The following is a 26998-nucleotide window of genomic DNA, read 5'->3' on the forward strand; positions in this document are numbered from 1 at the left end:
AATCATGAGGAAGAACTAGCCCTACAAAGATCAGGGGACTCATCTTCCCATCCGGGGAAAAGTGGATGCAAAAGCCCTAGCTTTGTGTTTTGAGGAAGAGTCATTCGGTCAGATGCTATAAAGAGTTCAGTCCCACAAGACTGCCCCCACTTCAGACATCAGTCACAAGTCTCAGGTTGTGACCTGTGCTTCTGACCAACCAGCTACAAATTAGGGTTTCCAGACCGGGCGTGGTGGCTCATGCCTATAATCCCAGCATTTTGGGAGGCCAAGGCACGTGGATCACCTGAGGTCAGGACTTTAAGATCAGCCTAGCCAGCATAGTAAAACCCTATCTCTACTACAAATAGGAAAAAGAGCTGGGCGTGGTGGCACGCACCTGTAATCCCAGCTATTCGGGAGGCTGAAGCAAGAGAATCGCTTGAACCCAGGAGGCAGAAGTTGCAGTGAGCCAAGATTGCCGCACTCCACCTGGGCCACGGAGAGAGACTCCCTCTCAACGAATAAATTAGGGTTTTCATGACCCCCCCATCTTGAGTTCCATAATTTGCTAGAATGGCTCACAGAACTCAAAAAACACTTTATGTTTACCAGATTATTATATTGAGCACCTACTAGTACCTAACAGTACCTACCAGGCACTGTTATCAGTATTGGGGATACAGCAGTGAATAAAACAAAATTTGGGGGATAAGAGAGGCAAACAAGGCCATAACTGAAGCAAAGTAAGTTAGGGGAAGAGTGGAATAAGAGGTGGCAGATCAGTGAGACCTCGGCGTGGAACCAAGGAGTGGTGGGACCAAGGACTGAAATAGAGATCATAGAGAATTCTATTCTCTTAAGTTTGAGGTGACTATTAGGCATCCAGGTAGACATGTCAAATAAACAGATATACTGTAGAAGTCGGAAGTTCAAAACTAAGGTAAATTTGGTAGTTATGTTGTAAATACAAAGGTAGCATTTAATGTCAGGATTCTATGGTTTGAATGTGTCCCCCAAAGCTCATGTGTTGGAAACTTAATCCCCAAAGCAATAGTATTGAGAGAGGGGAATTTTAAGAGGTGATGAGGGCAGAGCTCTTAATGCTGTTATCACAGGAGTGGGTTAGTTATTGGGGAGTGGGTTCCAGATAAAAGGGATGAGTTCAGCTCACTTTCTCTTTTGCCTACCACCGTGAAATGACACAACAGGAAGTTCCCCACCAGATGCAGGCCCCTGGACTTAGGATTTCCCAGCCTCCAGAACCATAAGAAATAAATCTCTATTCTTTATAAATTTACCAGTCTCAGGTATTCTGTTATAGCAACACAAAATGAACTGAGACATGTGAGAAGAGATACAGTAACATAAGGAGAGAATTGAGATACCACAAAAGAGGTGGCCCAGGCTATGGGAACACTAACATTTGAACCTTGAGCAGAAGAAGATTCTAGAAAGAATCTGAGAAGTAACCTCTGGTTACTTCAGGAGGAAGAACTAGGAAAATAGGATATGGTAATTGAGAGAAAGAAAGAATGGTCAACAGTGTCCATTGTTGCTGAAAGCTTGAAGCAAAATTTGGTCTTTGAATTTTACAATGTAGAAATCACTAATTACCTTAACAACAGAATTTTTGTTATTTGAGATTCTCACCATGCACTATGTACAGTTCTGGACAGTCATGAACAAAACATGAAAGGTTGTACTAATAAACATTCTAGTGGGAGAGGTAGCCAACAAATTATGTCATTGCAAATAAGTAAGTGCCTTGGGTCAGGCACGGTGGCTCACACCTGTAATCTCAGCACTCTGGGAAGCCAAGGTGCGTGATCACTTGAGACCAGGAGTTTGAGGCCAATCTGGGCAACATAGTAAGGCCCCATCTCTAAAAAAAAAGAAATGTTTTAAATTAGCCAGATGTCGCCAGGCATGGTGGCTCACGCCTGTAATCCTAGCACTTTGGGAGGCTGAGGCTGCCAGATCATGAGGTCAGGAGATCGAGACCATCTTGGCTAACATGGTGAAACCCCCTCTCTACTAAAAATACAGAAAATTAGCTGGGCGTGGTGGCGAGCACCTGTAGTCCCAGCTACTTGGGAGGCTGAGGCAAGAGAATGGTGTGAACCCAAGAGGCAGAGCTTGCAGTGAGCCAAGATCGCACCACTGCACTCTAGCCTGGGCGACAGAGTGAGACTCTGTCTCAAAAAAAAAAGTAGCCAGATGTGGTGGCATGTGCCTGTAGTCCCAGACACTCAAGAGGCTGAGGTGGGAGGATCACTTGAGTCCTGGAGGTTGAGGCTGCAGCGAGCCATGATTGCATCACTGCACTCCAGCCTGAGCAACAGAGCAAGACTCCATCTCAAATAATAATAAGTATTTGAAGAAGAAAACAGAACAATATGACAGGTAGTGCTATAATAAGTAGGATAGCCCAGAAAGATTCTCTGAGAAATTACCATTTGAGCTGAGAGCTAAATGAGGCTGTAAAAGGAAAAAACAAACTGTTTTCTCCTTTTTACTGTCACACAACACAGAGCAGTTCTGTGACCGGAAGGGAAGCTGGGGGAGTATTTTCCCACACACCAACCAACTCTAAAGGACATCAACATGATGTCCTATAACTCAATTCAAGTTAAGGGCCCACTATCCTCAAGACTGCCCCCACTTCAGGCTTCAGTCCAGGAAAATACTTTATGTTTACCACTGTTATTATAAAGGATTTATAAAGGATACAGGCGAACAGCCAGATGAAGAGATGGATAGGGCAAAGATAAGAATCAAGGCCATGGGGCTTCCATGCCCTCACTGGGCACCCCACCCTCCCAGCACCTCCCTGTATTCAGCAACCTAGAAGCTCATGAAATCTTGTTGTCTAGAGTTTGTATAGAGCTTAATCTCCAGCCGCCCTCCTCCCACCTCTCCTGTCAGTTGGTGGGTGAGCTGAAAGTTCCAACCCTCTAACACTCTAATCACATGGTCTTTCTGGTGACTGACTTTCTGGTGTCTGTAAACAATACAGTATAACAACTATTTACATAGTATTTACATTGCATGAGGTATTATAAATAATTTGGAGATTATTTAAAAGTCCACAGGAGGGGCTGGGTGTGGTGGCTAACACCTGTAATCCCAGCACTTTTGGAGGCCCGAGGTGGGTGTATCACTTTAGCTTAAGAGTTCGAGACCAGCCTGGGCAACGTAAGAAGACCTTGTCTACAAAAAAAAAAAATTTAGCCAGGCAAGATGGTGCATACCTGTGGTCCCCGCTACTTGGGAGGCTGAGGCAGGAGGATAGCTTGAGCCTGGGAGGCAGAGGTTGCAGTGAGCCGAAATCACACCACTGCACTCCAGCCTGGGTGACGGAGTGAGACCCTGACTCAAAAAAAATTTTTTTTTCTCTGAGTTTTCTCTGAATCAACCTGTAAGTGTTAGTAATTCCCAGTTTACAAAATTGTGAAGAGGATTAAATGAGATGAATGCTAAAGCACCAGGCATATAGCACCTGCTCAAAAAGTAAGAATTCCCTTCCTCTCATCCACATTCTCATCTTTACCATTTAACTTTGGAGAATGGGAAACCATCTGTATAAGAAGTATTAAAACTGAAATGTAACACTAATTAGCTATTACATAACAATAGAGAACATTTAAAGGATATGACATTAACTAGCATTTAGGGTTCTCTTGGAAAACTGGTGAAGAAAACTGACATTCTACCTTTTTTCAGACAATGATTTTCAAGCTTTACTTTAGTTTGCATAGGAATCGTTTGAGGTGCTTGTTAAATTTTTAGATTCCGGGCTTTACCCACAAGAGTTCTAAATTCAGAAGGTCTGGAGTAGCAGTCAAGAATTTGGAAAGGCCGGGCGCGGTGGCTCAAGCCTGTAATCCCAGCACTTTGGGAGGCCGAGACGGGCGGATCACGAGGTCAGGAGATCGAGACCCTCCTGGCGAACACGGTGAAACCCCGTCTCTACTAAAAAAAATACAAAAAACTAGCCGGGTGAGGTGGCGGGCGCCTGTAGTCCCTGCTACTCCGGAGGCTGAGGCAGGAGAATGGCTTAAACCCGGGAGGCGGAGCTTGCAATGAGCTAAGATCCGGCCACTGCACTCCAGCCTGGGCGACAGAGCGAGACTCTGTCTCCAAAAAAAAAAAAAAAGAATTTGGAAAGCATCCCAAAGTACTCTGCTTTAGGTGGTCCTTGAAATGCAACATTTAGAAACACTGTTTCTAAGGTCTCAAGTGACTGGTCCCTACAACAGTAAACCAAAAATAGTCATTAGAGTAATGAGTGTTTTTGTGCTGGAAACACTGTGAATCTCATGGGAAAGATAAAGAGCACAATCTCTTAGGATTCTGTGACCATGGAAGAAAAGAATATAGATTCCTGTAACCTGCTGAATAATCCCAGTTGCCCGTGAATGTTGTCAAGGACATCTGTAATGCCAACACATTTGTACTGAAAAGAGGAAATCAGGCAGGGCGTAGTGGCTCACATCTGTAATCCCAGCCCTTTGGGAGGCCAAAGTGGGAGGATCTCTTGAGCCCCAGAGTTCAAGACTAGCCTGGACAACATGGCAAAACCCCGCCTCTACAAAAACGAAAAAATTAGCAGGGAGTGGTGGTGCATATCTGGGGTACCAGCTACTCGGGAGGCTGAGGTAGGAGGATAACTTGAGCCCTGGAGGTGGTGGCTGCCATGACAGGAGGCTGCTGTGACTGTGATTGCACCACTGCACTGCAGCCTGGGCAACAGGATAACACCTTGTCTCAAAAAAAAAAAAAAAGAAAAGAAAAGAAAAAAAAGGAGGAAATTTATAACAAAATAATAAAATTTAAAAATTTAAAAATAATAAAAATAAATGAAAAAATAAAGCTATATACCTATCTCACAATTTGCCCTCAAGGATATTCCTTGTGGACAAAGGACAGAGAGAACTCAAAGTCACCCTTTGCTCACTGTGAGACAAATGCTTATCTGATTGCTTCCTTTGCCCCGTCTTTTCACTAAACCAGACTAAAGCATAAGTGACTATACCTGTAAATTGTGTATTCAGTGAAAGGCTAATCAGAAACTCAGAAGAGGCTGGGCACGGTGGCTCATGCCTATAATCCCAGCACTTTGGGAGGCCGAGGAAGGTGGATCACTCAAGCTCAGGAGTTCGAGACCAGCCTGGCCAACATGGTTAAACCCATCTCTACTAAAAATACAAAAATTAGCCAGGTGTGGTGGCACATGCCTGCAATCCCAGCTACTTGGGAGGCTGAGGCAGGAGAATCACTTGAACCCAGAAGACAGAGGGTGTCACAGCACTCTGGCCTCAAAAAAAAAAAAAAAAAAAAAAATTAGCAGGACGTGGTGGTGGACACCTGTAATCTCAGCTATTCGGGAGACTGAGGCAGGAAAATCAGTTGAGCCCAGGAGTTGAAGGTTGCAGTAAGCCGAGATCACACCACTGTACTCCAGCCTGCAGCCTGGATAACAGAGCAAGACTCGGTCTCAAAAAAATAAAAAATAAAAAATAAAGCAACCATTTGTCTCTTATCTGCCTAAGACCTGGATGCCCCCTCCCCACTTTGAGTTGTCCCCTTCGCAGACCGAACCAATGTATACCTTATATACAGTTATTGCTGTCTCATGTCTCCCCAAAATGTATAACACCAAGCTGTGACCCAACCATTTTGGACACAGGTCATCGAAACCTCCTGAGGCGTGTCAAGGGTGCGTCTTTAACCCTGGCAAAATAAACTTTCTAAACTGACTACGACCTGTCTCAGATATTGTGGGTTCAAAGAACAAAACAAGAAAAGGTGTTGTGGTGGGTGACATGTGAGACAGAATTATTCACTTCTCCAGGAATTCTACCTATCCATTCAAGATGGCTGGGGAGAAGGACGCATATGCCTGCTTCAGTAGTTTAGGGAAAGGAGCTGGTGGCTCACAGATTCCGTGTAAACAGGGTGCATTTCCATGGCATATGTTCAAGTGTGCCTTGTGGTTTTGTTACCACATCCTTGAATGAAAATTTTTTTCATGATACAGGAAAGAGATGGTAGATCTTTCTGCACTAACTTGAACAGAAAAAAATCTACTCTCCTACAAAACACCCATAGACTCATTTGGTGCATTAAGACTCAAGAAGTGACCGGTTTATTGTTGTTGTTATTGTTTAAATTGTAATGCAACTCTAGAAATAGTAGAGAGAAGTGGAGTGGGTAATGCCTCAAACTTCCCAGTTGCTCTCATTTAAAAGCATATTGGAAATATCTCTTCTAAACATTCACTCAACAAAGTCTTATACGCCACTTTATCTTAGTCTGATGACTGAAAAAAATTAAAAATTCAAATCGTATGTAACTCACCCCCACCTACTTCCTTTTAAAACTTTCAAAAGATTTTTATTGCTCAGAGAGAAAAGCCAAAACTCCTTGTGTACGGCCCTACTATATAAGCATGCTGCCCCACCCCAACCTTGACCAACCCCATTGGCCACCTCTCTTCTCTCCAAGGGACCAAGCAAGCTCCTTGTTCCATTTGCTGCCAAAGCTCCTGACTCCCCACCACACACACATGCATGCGCACGCGCAAACACACACACAAACACACAAAAGCACACATAACACACACAAACACGCACACACATCACGCACACACACAAACATGTACACACACGTAAACACGTGCACACACAAACATGCACACACACACACAAACACGCAGGCACACACAAATATACACACGCACATACACGCAGACACAAACGCACACACACAAACACGCATACACAAACATGCACAAAAACACACGCACGCACACACAAACACAAGGACACACACAACACAAACGCACACAAACACCCATGCACACGCAAACACGCACACAAACACGCACACATGTACACACACAAACACGCACACACATGCACGCACACACACACAAACACAACACACCCTGCCACCTGTGATGGCTTTTCCCTTCTCTATTAACACATTTATTCATCCCTGTGTTGTCTCTCCTTGGGGGAAATTTTCCCTGGCAGAGCGTAATCAAAAGTTTTCATAGGACTATTTACCCATCTTTCCTAGTGTAGGAAAGGATAAAAACTTCCTTTACCCTCTTAGGTTCAGAAGCTGAGAACTGTGAATTAAACTAACAAAGTATAGATTACCAGGAAAAAAAAAAAAAGGTTTATTTTGCATGCACAAGGAGTCTTCACAGAAAAGAAGTGAAAACTCAAAAAGTAATTAGGCCTGGGACCTTGGATCATTTTAACAAAGGGTGATGCATTATGGAAAAGTAAACAAAGGAAAGGGTTTGGACTTCTAGTTGTCGCCCAGGCTGGAGTACAGTAGCACAATCTCAGCTCACTGCAACCTCTGCCTGCCACATTCAAGCAGTTCTCTCACCTCAGCCTTCCGAGTAGCTGGGATTGCAGGCACACGCCACCACACCCGGCTAATTTTTGTATTTTTAGTAGAAATGTGGGGCAGTAGATTGTAACAAGATAAATATATAGGGGAAAACTAATGAAAGATAAGGTCTACTTCTGTAACGTTTTCACTGGGGCAAAAAAATGCTGTTTACTGGGGCGTAAGAGTTGCCTCCTCTCCCTGGTCTGGGAAATGCAAATATTTATAAGTAGAAAAAATTGTTTTCACATTTTTTGAGGGCCAGGCGCAGTGGCTCACGCCTGTCATTTCAGCACTTTGTGAGGCCCAGGTGGGCAGATCACTTGAGGCCAGGAGTTTGAGATCAGCCTGGCCACCATGGCGAAACCTGTTGTAACCGAGTGAAACACCACACTTTGAGACTAATTCAGGTGTCCTTTATTGCCGGCGACCGAGAGACGCGAGAGACGGCTAGAGCTCGAAATTCTCTTGGCCCTGAAGAAGGGACTAGATTTCCTTTTATACCTTGGTCTAAATCGGGGAGGAGGAGTCTAGCTGAAGCAATATTTACAGAAGCAGAACAGGCAAAGAGTTAAAAGATAAATGGTTACAGAAACAGTTACAGGAAAATAAACAGTTCCAGGTGCATGGGTCTTAAATTATCACAAAGTGATAAACGCAGGGGCTTTGGGTACCATCAACTGAGCACGTTCCCAGGAGCTGCTGGTACAGCTTGCCTCAGTATCTTATCAATAAGCGCATTCCTGGATGTGCTTGGAGTCAGCTTGCACCAGTTATGTCCTTAACGGAGGGGGACAAGGGTCTGCAAGTGAAGAAACCAAAATGGAGTCTGTCCGGCTCTCTCAGCTAAGAGAGAGTCAATCAGGTTAAAACAAGGTAGGGTATCACACTGTAATCCCCGCGCTTTGGGAGGCTGAGGAGGGCAGATCCTTGAGCTCAGGAGACCAGTTTGGGCAACAAGGTGAGAGTCTCACACCCCGCCCCCTCTCTACAAAAAACAAAACAAAACAAAACAAAACAAATGCCAGGCATGGTGGCTCATGTCTGTGGTCCCAGCTACTGCGAGGCTGACGTGAGAAAATCACTTGAGCCCTGGAGACAGAGGCTGCAGTAGCCGTGATCACATCCAGCCTGGGCGACAGAGACCCTGTATCAAAAAACAAAACAAAGAATGTGAAATTAAGCCAAAAGCCATCACACGTGCATCCAAAGGACGGCCGCCACCCGCGATCCGTTCCCAAAGCACGCGGGAGGTTGCGGGATCAGGGACAGGGGCTTCAGCAGGGAGCCCCCAGACCGGCCCTGACGGGAATTCAAGACCTGGCGCCGGCTCATTCCCCCAGTCGGGGCGGCGGCGGCAAGCCTCGGCCGGCGGTGATAAGCCTCGGCCGGCGGTGATAAGCTTCGGCCGGCGGCGATCTGCAGACCGGCCAAGAAGGGAGGCAGGGGTCGGCCACACAGCCCAGCCCGCGCAAGCCCAAGCCGCCGGCGGAAGTGCTGCGTCGCGCACTTCCGGGTGTTGTCTGGCCGCCGTAGCGCGTCTTGGGTCTCCTGGCCGCCGCCGCCGCCTCGGGTCGTGGAGCCAGGAGCGACGTCACCGCCATGGCAGGCATCAAAGGTGGGCCTGGGGTGCGGGACGCGGGAGGGCTGGGGCCCGCCGGGGAAGATGGGCCGAGGGTCCCACGCGGCCCCCGCACTTCCCCGCTAGGCCCGGGCGCGCGCGTGGGGGTCCCTGCTTCGGGGAAGCGACCCCCGCCCGGGCCCTGCCCTTGGCCAGAAGGTGGGCGCGGCGCCGTCAGGCAAGGGACGGTTGCGACTCCGGCTTCCCCCGACAGCCCCCACTTCCTGCCGATTTCGGCAGCCTCTCTCCCACCTATCGTACCCCGGACAAAATATGAAGTGGTTGGCGGTCAGTGAGGAGTCCCGTCGCGACTTGGGCGGCCACACACGTTTTGGAGGAGTTTGCATCCAAGAGAGAGGCAGGCAGAGCGTGGGATTGAGGAGGCTGAGGCTGCTGGAGATGCCAGCTATGGAAAACCAGTCATTTTCCACCGAAAGGCACAAATGCGGGCTGCGGGCACTGCACGGGTCTCCCCGAAACCTCGAGCCCCATGTCCACCCCGGCCGCCCGCGCCGGAAGCTTTACAGGCTCCCGAAACCGGTGCATTTTCATCTGCGGTGTCTGGACCCTAGAGTGGATCCCGTAGCGACCTCAAAGTGCTCTTGGCTCACTTCCCTCTCTGCAGTTGCACCCTGAGGCTTTTTCAAATTGCAAAGTATTTCTTTTTTTTTTTTTTTTTTTAGAAGAGAAAATAGTGTTACAACTTAATGAAAAACTACTGGCTTATTCATGTATTTTCTTTTAAAAAAAGGAATGTTGCATTTGTTCCAACTGTTAGGTAGTTTTGTTGTCTGTGTGATGAGAAGCAAAGTTTTCAACTACTGCTTAACTAATTACATTGATTTCTTGACCTGCCGCTTTGTAGAAGGGCAGTCAGGCAGGAAGCAGGAACTACTTTGGGAGCAGTGGTTTTCTTTGTATTTTTTTCTTCTCTAAGGAAAACTTAATCGAGTTTTTTTTCTCAGAGTCGGTCTTACTGTTTCTTGTTTATTTTCAATGTCTGGAAACATTTCATTTCCCATATAAAACCTTGTCATTTAAGCAACTGGGATACTTTTTGTAATCTCCTTTTGAACTATAATAGACTCTTTTAAACCCTTATGTGAAAGGCAGTTACTGTGAATTGCTGTGGTTTTTAGGATGTTGCCTGTTTCCCTGTTCTTCGCCGTTTCTTCAGTGTCATTAATACAGGAGTCTCTTAAGAAAATCGCTCTGTAATTTACTTCTCCAGACCTAGGGAAATACTGCATTAAACTGAGGAAGGTACCTCAGGTGAATTGCACTTTTGATTTCAGCAGGATTTTCTGGTTGTTGTGAGTCAGTATGTTTCTTTCTCTTGGCCTAATATCATCTTTATATTAGGAAGGAGTGTTGCTATAATTAGAGACCATTAGGCATTTCTTGAGCCTTTTGTCTATTACTTTTTGATATATTGGATTTTCTGGTGACTCCCAGGTTAGAGAAGTGGTCCCTCCTACTCTGATTTATTTGTAATCACAGAGTGAGCATCTTGTCTCTAGAGAGTTTTTCTAGCTAATTGGGCTGCTCCATCCCTAGCCTAGAGGCTTTGGGAGTAGAAACCAGACTTATCTAAGCTTTGCCTTCCAAATGTTGCATCACACAATTACTATATGAATTATTGCCTTGTTGATGTGTCATTTAAGAAACAGTTTGTATACAAATGATGAAATGTAAATATAAATCTGCCTAGTTGCCAATTTCATAAGATTGAAGAAACTACAAGTTTTGAGAATACTGATAAGCAATTTATTTAACCTCTAATTGCTACCTTAGAGGTATGCTGGGAGATGAGATATCACATCAAACTGTGTTATGAATATTTCTTAAAAATTTAGTATTTAATCCCGGCGCAGTGGCTCACGCCTGTAATCCCAGCACTTTGGGAGGCCGAGGCGGGCGGATTACTTGAGGTTGGGAGTTTGAGGCCATCCTGACCAACATGGAGAAACCCCGTCTCCACGGGGTGGATCACGAGGTCAGGAGTTCAAGACCAGCCTGTCCAAGATGGTGAAACCCCGTCTCTACTAAAGATACAAAAAAGTTAGCCGGGCATGGTGGCAGGCACCTGTAATCCCAGCTACTCAGAAGGCTGAGGCAGGGAATTGCTTGAATCTGGGAGGTGGAGGTTGCAGTGAGCCAAGATCACACTGTTGCACTCCAGCATGGGCAACAGAGTGAGACTCCTTCTCAAAAAATATATATATATAATAAATTATATATGAAATAAAATTATATATTATATATTATAATATATTTTATATATTATATATAATTATATATTAGAATGTATTATGTATGTTATATATCATGTATATATACATTATGTATATTATATATTTATATATCATGTATATATAATATATAATGTATGTTATATGTTATATACATATATTTATTATATTATCGCATTATACATATTATATAATATATAATAAATTATATATAGTATATATTATATTTAGTATTTAATGGAATGGAAGTATTATCTCAAGGTATCCTAATTCCCCCAAACAATTCCAAGGACCTTACTTTTTCATTATACAACAGCGTTTAAAAGGAATTGGAATCTCAGGCATAAATAAATATATTAATGTTATTCCAATATTCCTATTCATAACGCTTATAATAAGACAATATTGGTTTATGTTTTTAAAATTGTTTTTTGATACTTGAGCCTTATCTCATTTTAGACCTTGTTTTTTTTTTTAAGGAATCATTTTTCATTAACTTTGCAAGAGTATAGTCAATTTAGACTTTCTTTTTTGATAAGAACATGAATGTTCTGTCACAGAACAGTCACCTTCAGAGGCCATCATGGTCCTAAGGTGGCTTGCCTCTTGCAGAGATTACCATAAACATGCTTTTTGAGATTTTTCTTCCTGGTTTAAATATATATTTTTTTTGCTTCCTGCCTCCTGTCAGAGGGCAATTCTTACTTGTATGCAGTTCTTTCTCCTAGTTCCCATTTGTTTCAATGTGGGAAGCAAGAGAATCAAACTTAGAAAATTTTGTGTCACAAGGTATACGGGTAATAGTGATTACTTTTGGGAAGGGAAAGTTCCTTTTTACTTAATTTTTGCTCTGGGTGTATGATTTACCTATTGAAAAATATATAAGTGAGCATAGGTGATTCTTTAAAATAAAAATGTGTTGTACTCTGAATTCCCACCTAACAACTGTGTCATGAAAATGAATTAACATAAATAAGAACTTAAGGGTCTTTTTATAGAGAATGTTGGCTTTAGTGTATGGGCTTTCTAACATCTATTTTGTCTTTTTAGTGGCCTTTGTTTTCTCCAGGATTCTAAGTTGCATATAAATGGCTTCTGAATGATTGAGGTGTTACTAGGTAGTATTTATAGTAATGGACTTAGCTGTCTTAACAGTACCTTTAGTGTTCAGAAAATTATCTGCTTTTAAGATCTAGTCCAACTGTCGTTTTAAAGAGGAAGAACTGAGACTCATAAATTACTTGGACAACTAGTTAGTAGCTGTTAGGGCCTTAGACCCTCCTTACTGTCAGTTCCATGCTGCTTCCACTCTGCTACATTCATTCCACAAATATTTGTTGAATATTAAGAGCCAGGGCACGACCATCACAACAGAAAAACTTGCTCCCCCTTCTCATGAAATGGACAGTTGAGAAGGAAGGACAAAATACAAACCAGTAGGAAATCACAGCTGATAACTGAGCAAAGGAGAGGCATTCAGTGAACAGAGGGCCTCAGCATACACGGGTCTCTGCCTGGAATATTATCCCAAATATCCATGTGATTTCCTCCCTCCCTTCACACAGATCTCTGCTCAGGTGATGCCTCATCAGAGATGCCTTCCCTGGCCACTGTGTCTAGACTAGCACTAATATCCCTTACTCTCCCTGACATTTGTCATCACTTGACATTTATTTGCTTGCTTGTTAAAAATCATTTTCTTCCCCCACTAGAACATAAGCTCCGTGAGAGCAAAAGCTTTGATTGTTGTCATTGCTCTGTCTCCAGTAGCAAGAACAGTATCTGACACACATTAGGTGCTCCATAGATGTTTGTTAGAGGAATGAATAAATGAATATAACAGGGAATTGGTCTAGTCAGAAGGTTTGGAAAAACTTCACTGGGGCCAGGTGCAGTGGCTCATGCCTATAATCCCAGCACTTTGGGAGGCCGAGGCGGGCAGATCACGAGGTCAGGAGATTGAGACCATCCTGACCAACATGGTGAAACCCCATCTCTACTAAAAAAAAAAAAAAAAAATTAGCTGGGCATGATGGTGTGTGCCTGGAGTCCCAGCTACCCAAGAGGCTGAGATCTGAAGGAAAAGCAGGAGTTAAGTTGGAAGAAAGGGGAGAGGAGTGGGAAAGGGCCATGCGTCATTCACTGTTGTATCCCCAGTGCTTGTCACATATTTAGTGCTCAGTGAATATTTCTTCAGTGAATGAAAAAAATGTCCGAGGCAGAAGGGACACAGTATGCACAGGCCACGTGAGTGAGCGAGACTGCTGATTTCCAGGAAAGGAAAGAGGGCCAGTGTAACTAAAGTGAGGGTTCAGGGACACTGTAGTAGTCTGGTGTGACACATCACAAGAGAGGCGGGCAGGGCCCGGTCTTGAGAACCAGTTTGGAACTGAAGAAAACAAATGGTAAATTCTGTAATTTTCCTTACAGTTTATATTGCATTCCCCTGTAGACTTGAAGTGCCTCGTTTGCTGTAAAATAAAAATGCAATTCTTTTCCTGTAGCTGGAAATAGGATGGTGTTCAGGACTAAGTGACTGTGTTCGGGGTTGACATGACCTGCATCAGCGATCTAACCAAAAACTAAATCTGCCAGCCACTATGTCATTGGGCGTCCTTGATTACAACCATTTTAGTTCTGCAGAGTACATCAGTAGTACTTGGCAAAGTTTAACCTGTTTCCTGTTCATTTTGGTTTCTCTTTGTTAGCCTTTGTCCTGGTAACTTTTAGACCTTCAAATCTTTTGAATTTTAACTTCTGAATTTTAATAAAATGGCCTAACAACAACAAAACTAGTTATTTTCTTAGCCACTGTAACTGTAGAAATACAGGTTATATAGAACTCAACATAAATTTATCAGTATTTATTTACTTTTTGAGATGGAGTCTTGCTCTGTTGCACCGGCTGGAGTGCAAAGGCACAGTCTAGGCTCACTGCAACCTCCCTCCCCCTCCCAGGTTCAAGCAGTTCTCCTGCCTCAGCCTCCTGAGTAGCTGGGACTACAGGCATGTGCCACCACATCCAGCTAATTGTTTGTATTTTTAGTAGAGACAGGGTTTCACCATATTGGCCAGGTAGGTCTCAAACCCCTGACCTCGTGATCTGCCCACCCGGGCCTCCCAGTGCTGGGATTACAGGCATGAGCCACTGCGCTCGGCTATCATTTATTTCTTTGCTTTAGTCTAGGTCATTGATTATGCCTATTCAAGAAAGTTGTTTCTATTCACTAACATGTGAGAGCACCTTAAAATGTACTACTGTGTGTGTGTGTGTGTAGCTTTAGAAACTATATTTCACCTGTAGAATGCATCTATTGCTTATAATAACACCTTAAAATAGTGATACCTCAGAGGGATTATAACCCATTATCCTACAGATTTTCTAATGTAGATTAGGGAAGGAAACCCAGCTCTACTTTTGCAAACGATTTAAAGATCTGCAACAAAATTAATTGATTAAAATCATTAACTACAAATATCCTCAGGCATTTTTTCTGGTCAGTTTTATGCACATTGAGAGTATATATGCAAGAAACAGGAGCTGATTAGAAGAGGTTTTCCTATAGTATGAGGCTTTTAAAGTCCAGTAACCTTGAGAATGTGGAGTTTCTCCATATACTGCTTTTTCAAAACTGTAGTGATCTGTGAAGTAAATATAATTCTAATGCCCAGAAGAGCATTGAGCCTGTGGACTGTGACTCTTTAGAAAGGGAACCAGCAATTGGGGAATGTGGTGGGGTACTAGCAGTAGGTTAGAGCTTTAAAAATCAGTGTCACTGGCTGGGTGTGGTGGCTCACGCCTGTAATCCCAGCACTTTGGGAGGCCAAGGCAGGCGGATCACCTGAAGTCGGGATTTTGAGACCAGCCTGACCAACATGGAGAAACCCTGTCTCTACTAAAAATAGAAAATTAGTAGGGCGTGGTAGTGCATGCCTGTAATCCCACCTTACTCAGGAGACTGAGGCAGGAGAATCACTTGAACCTGAGAGGCAGAGGTTGCAGTGAGCTGAGATCGAGCCATTGGACTCCAGCATGGGCAACAAGAGTGAAACTCCATCTCAAAAACAAAACAAAACAAGAAAAGTCAATGTCACTTTATTTTGCCCTGAAGATACCACAGAAGACTTATTCTAAGACTAGATAACTTACACTTTTGATGGCAACTTGCTATTAATACGTTTGAGGGATTTTTGCTTCTGAGGTTACAGATAATATTCAGACTGCTGATACTAATAAAATAATATTTATTTAACTAATTTATATTCCTATTGCACTTTTTATTTGCTTTGCAGCTTTGATTAGTTTGTCCTTTGGAGGAGCGATCGGACTGATGTTTTTGATGCTTGGATGTGCCCTTCCAATATACAAGTATGTAAAATGTTTGTCTTTCTGAATATTTAAGGGGAAAATTTTTCTACTCTTAAAGCTTAAAAAAAGTTTGTTTTTTTTTTACTACTATAAAAATAAAGCAGAGAAATGTTCACTTACCAAACACATACCTTTGTAAAAATCATCACTTAAAATTTGTTCCTAAAGATTTTAGGACACCAAAATGCAAATAAGACTTTTGGCTGTTACCTGCTCTTTCACTACTGCTGAGTCTGCAATGGCAAGATAGCTACACAGTACCTCAGCCCTCCTGCTCAGTTTTTAACACCTATTGATAATACTAATTACAAGAAAATTTAAAATGTCTTTTTGCAAAAAAATGCCATAAGCAGTCAAAGCACAATTGACTAAAAAAAAAAGAGATGTAAACAGTTACTTTCCGGCCGGGTGCGGTGGCTCGCCCACGCCTGTAATCCCAGCACTTTGGGAGACCAAGGTGGGAGGATTGCCTGAGGTCAGGAGTTCGAAACCAGCCTGGCTAACATGGTGAAACCCCATCTCTACTAAAAATACAAAAAAAATTAGCCAGGCGTGGTGGCGCATGCCTGTAGTCCCAGGTACTCGGGAGGCTGAGGCAGGAGAATCACCTGAACCCAGGAGACGGAGGTTGCAGTGAGCCGAGATCACGCCACTGCACTCCAGCCTGGGCAACAGAGCAAGACTCCGTTTCCAGAAAAAAACAAAAAACAAAAATTGCTTTCCTTAGGATAGAAAGAACTTCTCAAAGTTAGCATTTTAACATTTAGATAAATTAGAAAGCAATGGACAACTCAATAGAAAAAAAATACAAAAAGAGAACTACAAATTGCTAATAAGCACATGAAAATATCCCCAGCCTCACTCAAAACTAAGCCAAATCCATTGGCAAAGACAAGAGACAGTGCAAGCAGGCCCTCTTTTGTGCTGTGGGAGAGTACACATAGGTAGTTCTCTTGGAGATAACTTTGCTGGTAGCTCTCAAAGTATATATTCTTTGCGGTAGCCCTTTCACTCATGCAAACCCACTTGCAGATGTTTACATAGATACATTTAGTGGGGGAGAGTATGGATGTTCAAGCAGCCTTGTTTTTTGGTTTTTGGTTTTGTTTTGTTCATCTGAGCCTTATTTATAAGAGCCAAAAAAAATTCTGGAAACATCCTAAATGTCCTTCAGAAGAAAAATGGTTACATTATAGTAAATCTATTAATGGAAATACTAGGCAGTCTTAAAAAGAATGAGGAAGAGCTGTAAGTGCTAACATGTAAATATGTTCAAGACACACTGTTAGGAAACTGCTGGGACCCGTTCATATTTTAAAGTTTATGTGGAAATGTGGAAGAGTCCCCGAGAAGCTCAATAGGGGAGTGTGCAAGAGGATATTTGGAGAACTTCTAGTCTTTTTGTGCTTTTGTACTGTTTGAATTATTTTTCTTAAGCATATATTCAATTTTTAATTTTCTTAAAATATTTAGGAAATGGTCAGGCACAGTGGCCCACACCTGTAATCCTAGCACTTTGGGAGGCCTAGACCTGAGGTCAGGAGTTGAAGACCAGCCTGGCCAACATGGTGAAACCTCATCTCCACTAAAAATAAAAAATTAGCAGGGCGTGGTGGCGCACGCCTGTAATCCCAGCTATTCAGCGGGGCTGAGGCAGGAGAATCACTTGAACCCAGGAGGCAGAAGTTTCAGTGAGCCGAGATCACACCACTGCACTCCAGCCTGGGCAACAGAGCCAGACTCCGTCTCAAAAAAATAAAAATAAAAATAAATTTAGGAAACATAAATAGCTGCTTATCATTAGCCTCTGTATAATCAGATCTCCACCATGATACGTATTTTATTCTATGGTAGTTTTAAGGGCATCTATTTCTTTTTAACTTTTTATTTTGAAACAATTTTAGATTCTGAAGAAGTTGCAAAAATCATACACAGAGATCCCCTGTACCCTCCACACAGCTTGCCAGAGTCGTAAGATCGTACATAACTGTAGTTATCAAAACCAGGAAATGACTGTGGTACAATACAATTAACTAGATGGTAGAGTAAAAGCCATCTATTTTTATTGTGATAAATTCTATATTCTGACTGAAAGTGTTCAAAATTACTTTTAGCTGCTTTTTTGTATTTTGATTTCTGTAATTTGGGAGTTCCTTGTGATGTAAGGGAAGTTTAGGGTTGATTCAGCTTTATGCTAAGGTTGGGTATCATCCATTAGAAGTCAAGGGAATGAATCTTGATTTTTTTAAAAAGACCATATTTTGTGTGTAGGAAAATGACATAGCAAAAATTACATTAACTTATTTTTCTTTTTCTAGCAAATACTGGCCCCTCTTTGTTCTATTTTTTTACATCCTTTCACCTATTCCATACTGCATAGCAAGAAGATTAGTGGATGATACAGATGCTATGAGTAACGCTTGTAAGGAACTTGCCATCTTTCTTACAACAGGCATTGTTGTGTCAGCTTTTGGACTCCCTATTGTATTTGCCAGAGCGCATCTGGTAAGTGATTATCTTCTTCCATTAATGATTTTATATTGAACATGTGTTAAATTTTTCTCAAGCAAAGTTTTTGTTAATGACATGAAAAGAGATGAAAGACATAAGAGCCTAGAAGACAGAGATTAAAATCTCTCTTTATTGTTTGTTCTTGTTAACTAAAAAAATATATATTTGAGAACGTGGCTTGGATCTGCAGCAGCTGTTGGCTTGCTAATACTTAACTGTCAGAGTTGAGCATATCAGCTCCCCCAGTGCTGAACAACCCAGGCCTATCCTGTACAACTTAAAATCTGGAAGACCTGAAAAGATGTATGTGCTCTGCAGGCGGAAGAGCACTGAAGAGGGGAAGGGGCTGGCTATGGGTACTCAGTTCTTCCTCCCAAACTCACTGATCCACACTTGGCGCCTTCATCTCTGGGGAGGTAGAGAAGACAGCCATATGGAGAAGGCAATTGTTTTCCCACCCCTTCAAAAGAATGTACACGGGTGTGTTTCCATCTGTGATATGCTAAAATTTAATCTACTCTAGACAGATTTTTAGATTAAGGAAGAGTAAGCACATTCCTTTATAAACAGAAACTTGTAGAATTTTATGCTGCTTCATCATAGCCCAGAAGTCAAGCTTGTTTTTGAATGGTCATTTCCTGACTTTCTTTTTAAAGGAACCAATGGTAAATGAAAACAGTAGTATAAAAGTACCACTAAGTATGTGTTCAGCACTGTGACAATTACTGTTACAAGCCATGTTTCTTTTCAATCATAATTAGGATACAACTGGAGCCTTGATTTTTTTTTTTTTTTTCATTTTCCTTTTGTTTTTCATGCCTGTTAACTCAGTGTATCTTATTTCCATAGATTGAGTGGGGAGCTTGTGCACTTGTTCTCACAGGAAACACAGTCATCTTTGCAACTATACTAGGCTTTTTCTTGGTCTTTGGAAGCAACGACGACTTCAGCTGGCAGCAGTGGTGAAAAGAAATTACTGAACTATTGTCAAATGGACTTCCTGTCATTCGTTGGCCATTCACGCACACAGGAGACGGGGCAGTTAATGCTGAATGATATAGCAAGCCTGTTGGGGGTATTTTAGGTGCTCCCTTCTCACTTTTATTGTAAGCGTACTATTTTCACAGAGACTTGCTGAAGGATTAAAAGGATTTTCTCTTTTGGAAAAGCCTGACTGATTTCACACTTATCTATAGTATGCTTTTTGTGGTGTCCTGCTGAATTTAAATATTTATGTGTTTTTCCTGTTTGGTTGATTTTTTTGGAATCAATATGCAATGTTAAACACTTTTTTAATGTAATCGTTTATATTGGTTAGGAATTCAGAATTCTGCCGGCTGTATTACTGGGCAAGTACATCTTTTCTCTTAAAATTATTTAGCCTCCATTATTACAAAAAATTGTAAAAGTAAGTTTTCAATCAGTCAGGATGACATCACTCCCAATGTTATGCAAACATGCAGATGGTTGGCATACGTTATAGACTATATACTCAGTGCAAATATAGCTGCATTTATACCTCAGAGGGGCCAAGTGTTAATGCCCATGCCCTCCATAAGGGTTGCTGGTTTTACTAATGACAGGTGTTTTGTGAATTGAAAATTATTTTATGGAATTGCTACAGAGGAGTGCTTTTCTTCTCAATTGTTAGAAGAATTTATGTTAAACTTTAAGGTAAGGATGTAAAAACAGATTTTTGAGATAAGGTTTTTATTTATGTTTATTATCGTTAGAGTGAGTTGCAATGTGGGAAGAAATGACATTGAAATTCCAGTTTTTGAATCCTGTTTCTATTTATAAGTGAACTTTGTGATCTCCTATCAACCTTTCATGTTTTACCCTGTTAAAATGGACATACATGGAACCACTACTGATGAGGGACAGTTGTATGTTTGCATCATATATGCCAGAAAACCTTCCTCTGCTTCCTCCTTTTGACTTATTTTGTATGTTGTATATATTACATAAAATAACTTTTCAAATATAGTTTAATAACACTTAGAAGTGTTTACTTACCTGGAAAATAATTGCTATGCCATACATTCAGAATGCCCCCTCCCCAACAAGGCCTTGCCATGATTAACAAGTAACTTGTTAGTCTTACAGATAATTCATTGCATTAACAGTTTAAGATTTAGACCATGGTAATGGTAGTTCTTATTCTCTAAGGTTATATCATATGTAATTTAAAAGTATTTAAGACAAGTCTCCTGTATACCTCTGAACTGTTTTGATTTTGATTTCATCATGATAGATCTGCTGTTTGCTTAAAAAAGGCATTTGTTGTGTGAGTTAATACAAAGTAGCCAAGTCCAGCTATATAGCAGCTTCAGAAACATACGTGACCAAAAAATTCCCAGTAACTAGGCATGATCTATTTGTAGTGGTCGTTTACATCTAACAATCATCAGGACTTTTTTCGGGAGTGGGTTATAAAAACATTCAAGTTGGTCTGACAGTATTTTGTTAAGAATATTTGTTTGTATGTTTATTCGGTATACTTACATAAAAATTATTTCGCCACCAGCCAAAACTCAGTAATCATGACAGCTATCTTTTGTTGTTTTATGAAGTTTATTTCTCAAGAAAATGGGAATAAATCTGGGGTTTGTTCACCTTTTTTACTAAAGATGCCTAAAGCCACAGGTTTTATTGCTTAACTTAAGCCATGACTTTTAGATATGAGATGACGGGAAGCAGGATTAAATATCAGGATGAAATATCGGCATGTGGCTGGAGCCTTCACACTTGAGGCTGAAAGTGGCGTGTGGTATTATAATGTTCAGACTTGAAGAGGAAGGTGCAGGTACACATGAATTAGACAGCTGGTGAGACAGTTGGGAACTCTTTGTGCCTGTGATCTACTGGACTTTTTTTGCAGGAAGTGCATTCTCTAGTCCTTCCCCATTTTCTGTTCTAGATGTCAGTGCAGTGCACTGCTACTGTTTTATCCACTTGGCCATAGACTCTTTTTCTAACAGCTGCATATTCTTTCTATATACTAATTGCATTGGCAGCATTGTGTCTTTGACCTTGTACACTAGCTTGACATAGTGCTGTCTCTGATTTCTAGGCTAGTTACTTGAGATATGAATTTTCCATAGAATATGCACTGATACAGCATTACCATTCTTCTATGGAATGAAAACTTTTGATGATGAAACAATAAAGATTTTAAATACCTATTTTAGTTTGTGGGTGTTTTTGAAATTAAAATATATTGCACACTTTCGTTGTAAAGTGCATTAACCATTTTAATAATGTGATATAAAGCAAGATGACATTGGTGTAATGTTAGACTTGCAGAAGTTTCCATTCCAAAATAAAATGGAAACCATAGTAACAGATATTACAATGCAGCCCTTTGATTCTGAGCTATAGTAAAAGGATTGGTAATCTGGGAAGTAGAATTTTTACAAAATCTTTTACAAAAACAGTCATAGAAGGTTTTGTTGACATTTAAGACTACTACTGATCTAAAGGCAAGGTCCTACCTGTTCTTAAATTTTCAGAACATTTTTATGACTACTTACTATGTATTTATTACCACTCATTATTATAGCATGTTACTTTTTGCGAATATTTTAAACAAAAAATGTTTGTTTGGTACACTATGAAGAGAGAAAAGTACTGTTCTCTTTTTTCAAACATTAATCATGTCCCAAATTGTCCTAATTATAATCTCATCATATACTTTAAAAAGTTAGGCCATGGACACTAAATGTCTGCTCTAATATGATTTTGGGGGCATTGTCAAAATAATCCAGTTTTGTTTTTTGTTTTTTGTTTTTTTTGAGACTTGCTTTGTGCCCAGGCTGTAGTCCAGTGGTATAATCTCTGCTCACTGCAACTTCTGCCTCCTAGGTTCAAGCGATTCTCATGCCTCAGCCTCCTAAGTAGCTGGGATTACGTGCATGGGTCACCATACCTGGTTAATTTTTGTATTTCTTGTAGAAACAGGGTTTTGCCATGTTGGCCACACTGGTCTCAAACTCCTGGCCTCAAGTGATCCCCCTGCCCCTCAGCCTCCTGAGTAGCTGGGATTATCGGCATGCACCACCACACCGGGCTAATTTTTGTATTTTTTTGTAGAGATGGGGTTTTGCCATGTTGGCCACGTTGGTCTCAAACTCCTGGCCTCAAGTGATCACCACCACCGCCCCCCACCACTACCTCCCCGAAAAAAGTGCTGGGATTACAGGCGTGAGCCACCACACTTGGCCAAAATAATCCAGATTAGTTCTAAAGTCTAGGATATTTATATTGAATGTGACTAGATTCTTAAGTTTCAGATAACTTTTAATCAATGCACCAAAGTTAACAAGCAACACGTTATTGTTAAGTGATATGTGTGTTTTAGGTCCCAGGATGCTTTATGATGTATACGATTGGTGGGAAATTGAAATTCGTATTTCTTCCCTATAAGCTTGTATTGCCCTTTCTTTCAGTGAAGATTAGGAGCTCTGATTTTATTACAGGTCTGTTCATTTTATGACATTCCCGAGGAAGAAAACATATCCTGTAGGTAAATATTTCAGATCAATGAAGCTTAACTTAATAAGAACTAATGTTTGTTTTACTGTAATCGTTTGAACGTATTAAGTGGATCGTACACTTGTGCTTTCTTAGAATATATTAAACCACTTTAATTTTGCCTTGGTAATTTAGGACTATCATCATAAACTATGTCCCCCCCCATCGTAAGTGGCTGCAGACCTGTAGTTTTCTGGAATTGTGTTTTTGATCCTTTTCGTACAACTGAGTATTTGTTTCTAGCACCCCTTAACTTATTTTGTTTCCAAGTTGCTGATTTACAGTATATTAGAAAGAGTGGAAAGTGGTCAAGGAAAAAAATAAGGCAACCAAGCTTATTAAATCAATTATCATTTCTGTACACAGTACAACGTCAGTGGAGTTAATGAGGGTGCCTCCTACCTCTTGCACAAATGAAATACTTTGTGATAGGTATTCTTCCTCTTGAAAGGCTTTTTTAAGAAAAAAAAATAATTTTTAACTGTATACTAGATAATCTGAGATTGCAAAAGGAGCACCACATAAGGGAGGTGTTACTGTGCTGTGCAGCGGAAGAAGCCTTATAATTAAGTTTACTACGCTTTAATGTAGGGCTTATTCTGAGCCCAAGATATTCATAGACCTTTATCTGATTTCTGGGGTCTTATATCTCACTTCACCCTTTGTGTTTAGTTACTAAAAGTTTAGGGATGAAGACAGATTTACAGATTATTTTTACAAGAAACTTTAGACTGTATGGTTTGCTTCCAGTCTCTTGAAGATTATTTGAATTCATCTGTGATTTATGTGGCTTATGCCCATACACATGGTTAGTCACAGCGATTCAAATGTTTACTGTTAAGCTTGTAAATTCCAGCAGAGGGTGGTGGGAACAGAGAAAATCCAAACCTGTTTCTATGAGTGAGAGATTATGACCATAAAACATTTACCTTTCAACTGTAATTCTGGGGAGTTTTGTATTTAGAGGCAGTAGTGTGTGTGTGTGTGTGTGTGTGTGTGTGTTTGTAGTGGGGGCAGAATCGGGAATTTTTTTTTACTTCAAAAGACAGTAGAGGCTGGGCGCAGTGGCTTCACACCTGTGATCGCAGCATTTTGGGAGGCTGAGGAGGGTGGATCACTTGAGGTCAGACCTTCGAGACCATCCTGGCCAACATAGTAAAACCCCATCTCTTCTAAAAATAAAAAAATTAAGTTGGGTGTGGTGGTGGTGCCTGTAGTCCCAGCTACTTGGGAGGCTGAGGCAGGAAAATCGCCTGAACGTATGAGGCAGAGGTTGCAGTGAGCCAAGATCGTGCCACTGCACTCCAGCCTGAGTGGCAGAGCGAGACTCCGTCTCAAAAAAAAAAAGCAAGTAGAACGTCTAATACTAGGAAAGGGAAGCGTGGTGGCAGTTTACAACCATAGAAACCAGCAAATAGAATAAAATACTCAAGACTAAACCTGAGTATTTCCATGTCTGTCTGTAAGAGCATTAGTATTTATTAATTATCTTGATATATAGTGTGTCTGGCATTTAATATTGAAAGTATCTTTTTCTCTTGGTAGATCAGTTTATTGTATAATATGTAAATACAACTATGACATAAAAGTAAATGAACTTGTGTAGATTTGGGAACCTCCCCAAAATAGGACAGATGTTTTTCTGAAAGCTAGGTTTACTTATGTCAGCTATTTGAGGATTGTTTCTAAAAGGGTTTACAACTGAAACAACTTTCTAGGATTAAACCAAGTACAGATGGATTTATTTTTGTCAGGGTCTAAATCATCAACTTCCAAAACATAAGCAAGAATTGGCTCTAAACATTAACTGAGTGTAGCAGTGAAGACAAGGGTGTTAGTCCCTGAGAATTAAAAGAAAAAGAAGGTGGTTTCGAGCTATACTTCATACTAGAAATGATGTTTGTCATTTACTCATGTAAATGGCCTAGTAATTTAAATTAAATAATTTAATTTATTAAATTATCAACTAAATCAAAACAGTGATTAAAACAGTGATTTCAAAAATATATACATTTAAAAACCCAGATGCTAAGAAATGTCCAATGAATTAGGTAGAAACAACTTGGTGTTCACATCTCTCTATTTCACTTCGGGTATGTCATGAGATAGTTATGCTGAAATTCCACATTTGGTTTCAGCTTTTCCTCTAGAAAACTTCCTTGTTCCCAGCGGCAGTTACATGCCACATGACAGCATTCCAGGTACTACTGGAAAGAGGAAAATCTTGGAGCACAGTCCCTCTCTGAAGTGGTAATCTAATGAGACAGAGAGACAGAAATATATCAAATGAAGCCAATTCCTCTCCAAGCCCAGAGAGAAGTGTGGAATTCACGGAAGGGAAAGATCTGGGAGGCAGAGGTTGGGTGGGGGGCCGTTTTCTCTGGCGGGTCTTGTGTCAGCCAGCAGGGTCATAGGGATGTGAGAGTTCCTCTGGAGCAGCAGTCTGGGGTTCTTCAGCGTCCTGGGGTTTCAGAGGCAACTGGGGACAGCTTTTTGATTCTGACACCCTGATCTCTAGATCCCAGATACCATGGAGATATAAAAAGTGATGAGAGTCAGGCTATATTTTAAAGGAATAAAAGGTTTGCTGATGAGTTGTGTGGAAGAGAGAGTGGAGTCAGTGATGACTACCAAGTTTTTGCGCATCCATATCACCTGGGTAGGAGTAAAGGAGTAGTGAGGGAGAGATTGAAAATAAAAACCAAGGTTCTGGACCACAGATCCAAACTGGTTCATCATATCCACCCGTTACTTAGATATGCCACGATTTGCCTTGTTTCAGACCCTTGCCAAACAAAACACTATTCAGAGTTGGGACGCTAACTTTGTAACCATTTTCTTTTCTTTTTTTTCTTTGAGACGGAGTCTTGCTCTGTCGCCCAGGCTGGAGTGCACTGGTACGATCTCGGCTCACTGCAACCTCCACCTCCTGGGTTCGATTCTCCTGCCTCAGCTTCCCGAGTAGCTGGATCACAGGCACGCGCCACCACGCCCAGCTAATTTTTTTTTTTTTTTTTTGGTAGAAACAGGGTTTAACCATATTGGACAGGCTGGTCTCAAACACCTGACCTCAGGTGATCTACCCACCTCGGCCTCCCAAAGTGCCGGGATTACAGGCGTGAGCCACCATGCCCGGCCTTTGTAACCATTTTTTAAATTCCTGGAGGGTTTACATTTTGTAGCACACATCACAGCATAAGGGCTACACACCAGGTTCTGGAGGCAGACCACCCACCCAACTTCTAGCTCTTCTTGATACTAGTGATGTAACCTTAGCCGAGTTATTTAACCTGTGTCCCATTTCCACATGTGTAAAGTGAATATACTAATAGTATCTACCTCATAAAGTGGTGGTGAGATTTAAATGTAACCCACAGAGAGCTCACATAGATAGGGAGTGAATGATAGATGTTAGCCGTTACTTTCACTGTTTCTTACCAGTTACCTGTATTGCTAAGCAGTTTCCTCTTTTAAGTGGACAAACTCTTTAAAAACACATTTTAATGATCTAGTGGACTAAGCATGTGATCCTCCCTATCCCTACTCCTGCACCAAATCTTAGAAATGATACACTTGTGTGTGTGTGTGTGTGTGTGTGTAGCAGAGAAATAGGCCAGGCATGGTGGTAATCCCAGAACTTTGGGAGGCTGAGGCGGGCGTATCACTTGAGGTCAGGAGTTTGAGACCAGCCCCGCCAACATGGTGAAACCCCCTCTCTACAAAAAAAAAAAAAAAAAAATTAAATTAGCCGGGTGTGGTGGCTCACGCCTGTAATCCCAGCTACTCCGGAAGCTGAGGCAGGAGAATCGCTTGAACCTGGTAGGCAGAGGTTGCAGTAAGCCGAGATTGCATCACTGCACTCCAGCCTGCACCGCAGAGCAAGACTGTCTCAAAACAATACAAAACAAAAAAGAACAGAAAAATACATTGGCAAAGTTAAAACAAGAAAGGGAAGCCTTGGTGGATCTGAAACTAAGACATTTCTGAGAAAACGAAAACATACGGGATCGTATTGAACAGGGAAACTGCAGCCTAAAATGCTGCTAGCAAGCGTGGAAGAATACTACCATAAAAGGTGGGAGCCCTGCCAAAGAGACTGTCATCGCTGCGAATGGTGGAATCCAGGAGCAGGAGGGGACTTATTGAGGCAGCTTGCAGGGAGAGGACTTGGGAGGCCGCAGGGGAGCAGCCAAGCCGGCAGATGCCGGCGTAGCTTCACGTACACATGCGTCTCCGTCTCACCCTCCATTCTGGGCCGGAGAGAACATGTTTCCTGCAGTAGCGAGGATAAGAATACTAAGTGTGGAAGAGCAGCCACTGGGC

General features: G+C 41.7%; 1 protein-coding gene across 2 annotated transcripts in view; it reads left to right on the forward strand.

The window, feature by feature from the left end:
* The first annotated feature begins 8084 nt into the window (after positions 1 to 8084).
* The window catches only part of LEPROTL1 (leptin receptor overlapping transcript like 1), a 47630-nt gene continuing 28716 nt past the window's right edge, over positions 8085 to 26998 (forward strand). Inside the window, exons 1-4 of one of the 2 annotated variants that reach the window (XM_033229972.1) lie at positions 8839 to 9007; positions 15556 to 15631; positions 17950 to 18136; positions 18992 to 21327. In XM_033229972.1, coding sequence (XP_033085863.1) covers positions 8992 to 9007; positions 15556 to 15631; positions 17950 to 18136; positions 18992 to 19108 — 396 coding nt within the window. In that variant the 5' untranslated portion in view covers positions 8839 to 8991 and the 3' untranslated portion in view covers positions 19109 to 21327. Of the gene's footprint in view, positions 9008 to 15555; positions 15632 to 17949; positions 18137 to 18991; positions 21328 to 26998 lie in introns of those variants that run through there. The other variant, XM_033229963.1, reaches the window with a different exon arrangement.

Source organism: Trachypithecus francoisi, unplaced genomic scaffold (genome assembly GCF_009764315.1).
Source record: "Trachypithecus francoisi isolate TF-2019V2 unplaced genomic scaffold, Tfra_2.0 Contig01440, whole genome shotgun sequence".
NCBI lineage: Eukaryota > Metazoa > Chordata > Mammalia > Primates > Cercopithecidae > Trachypithecus > Trachypithecus francoisi.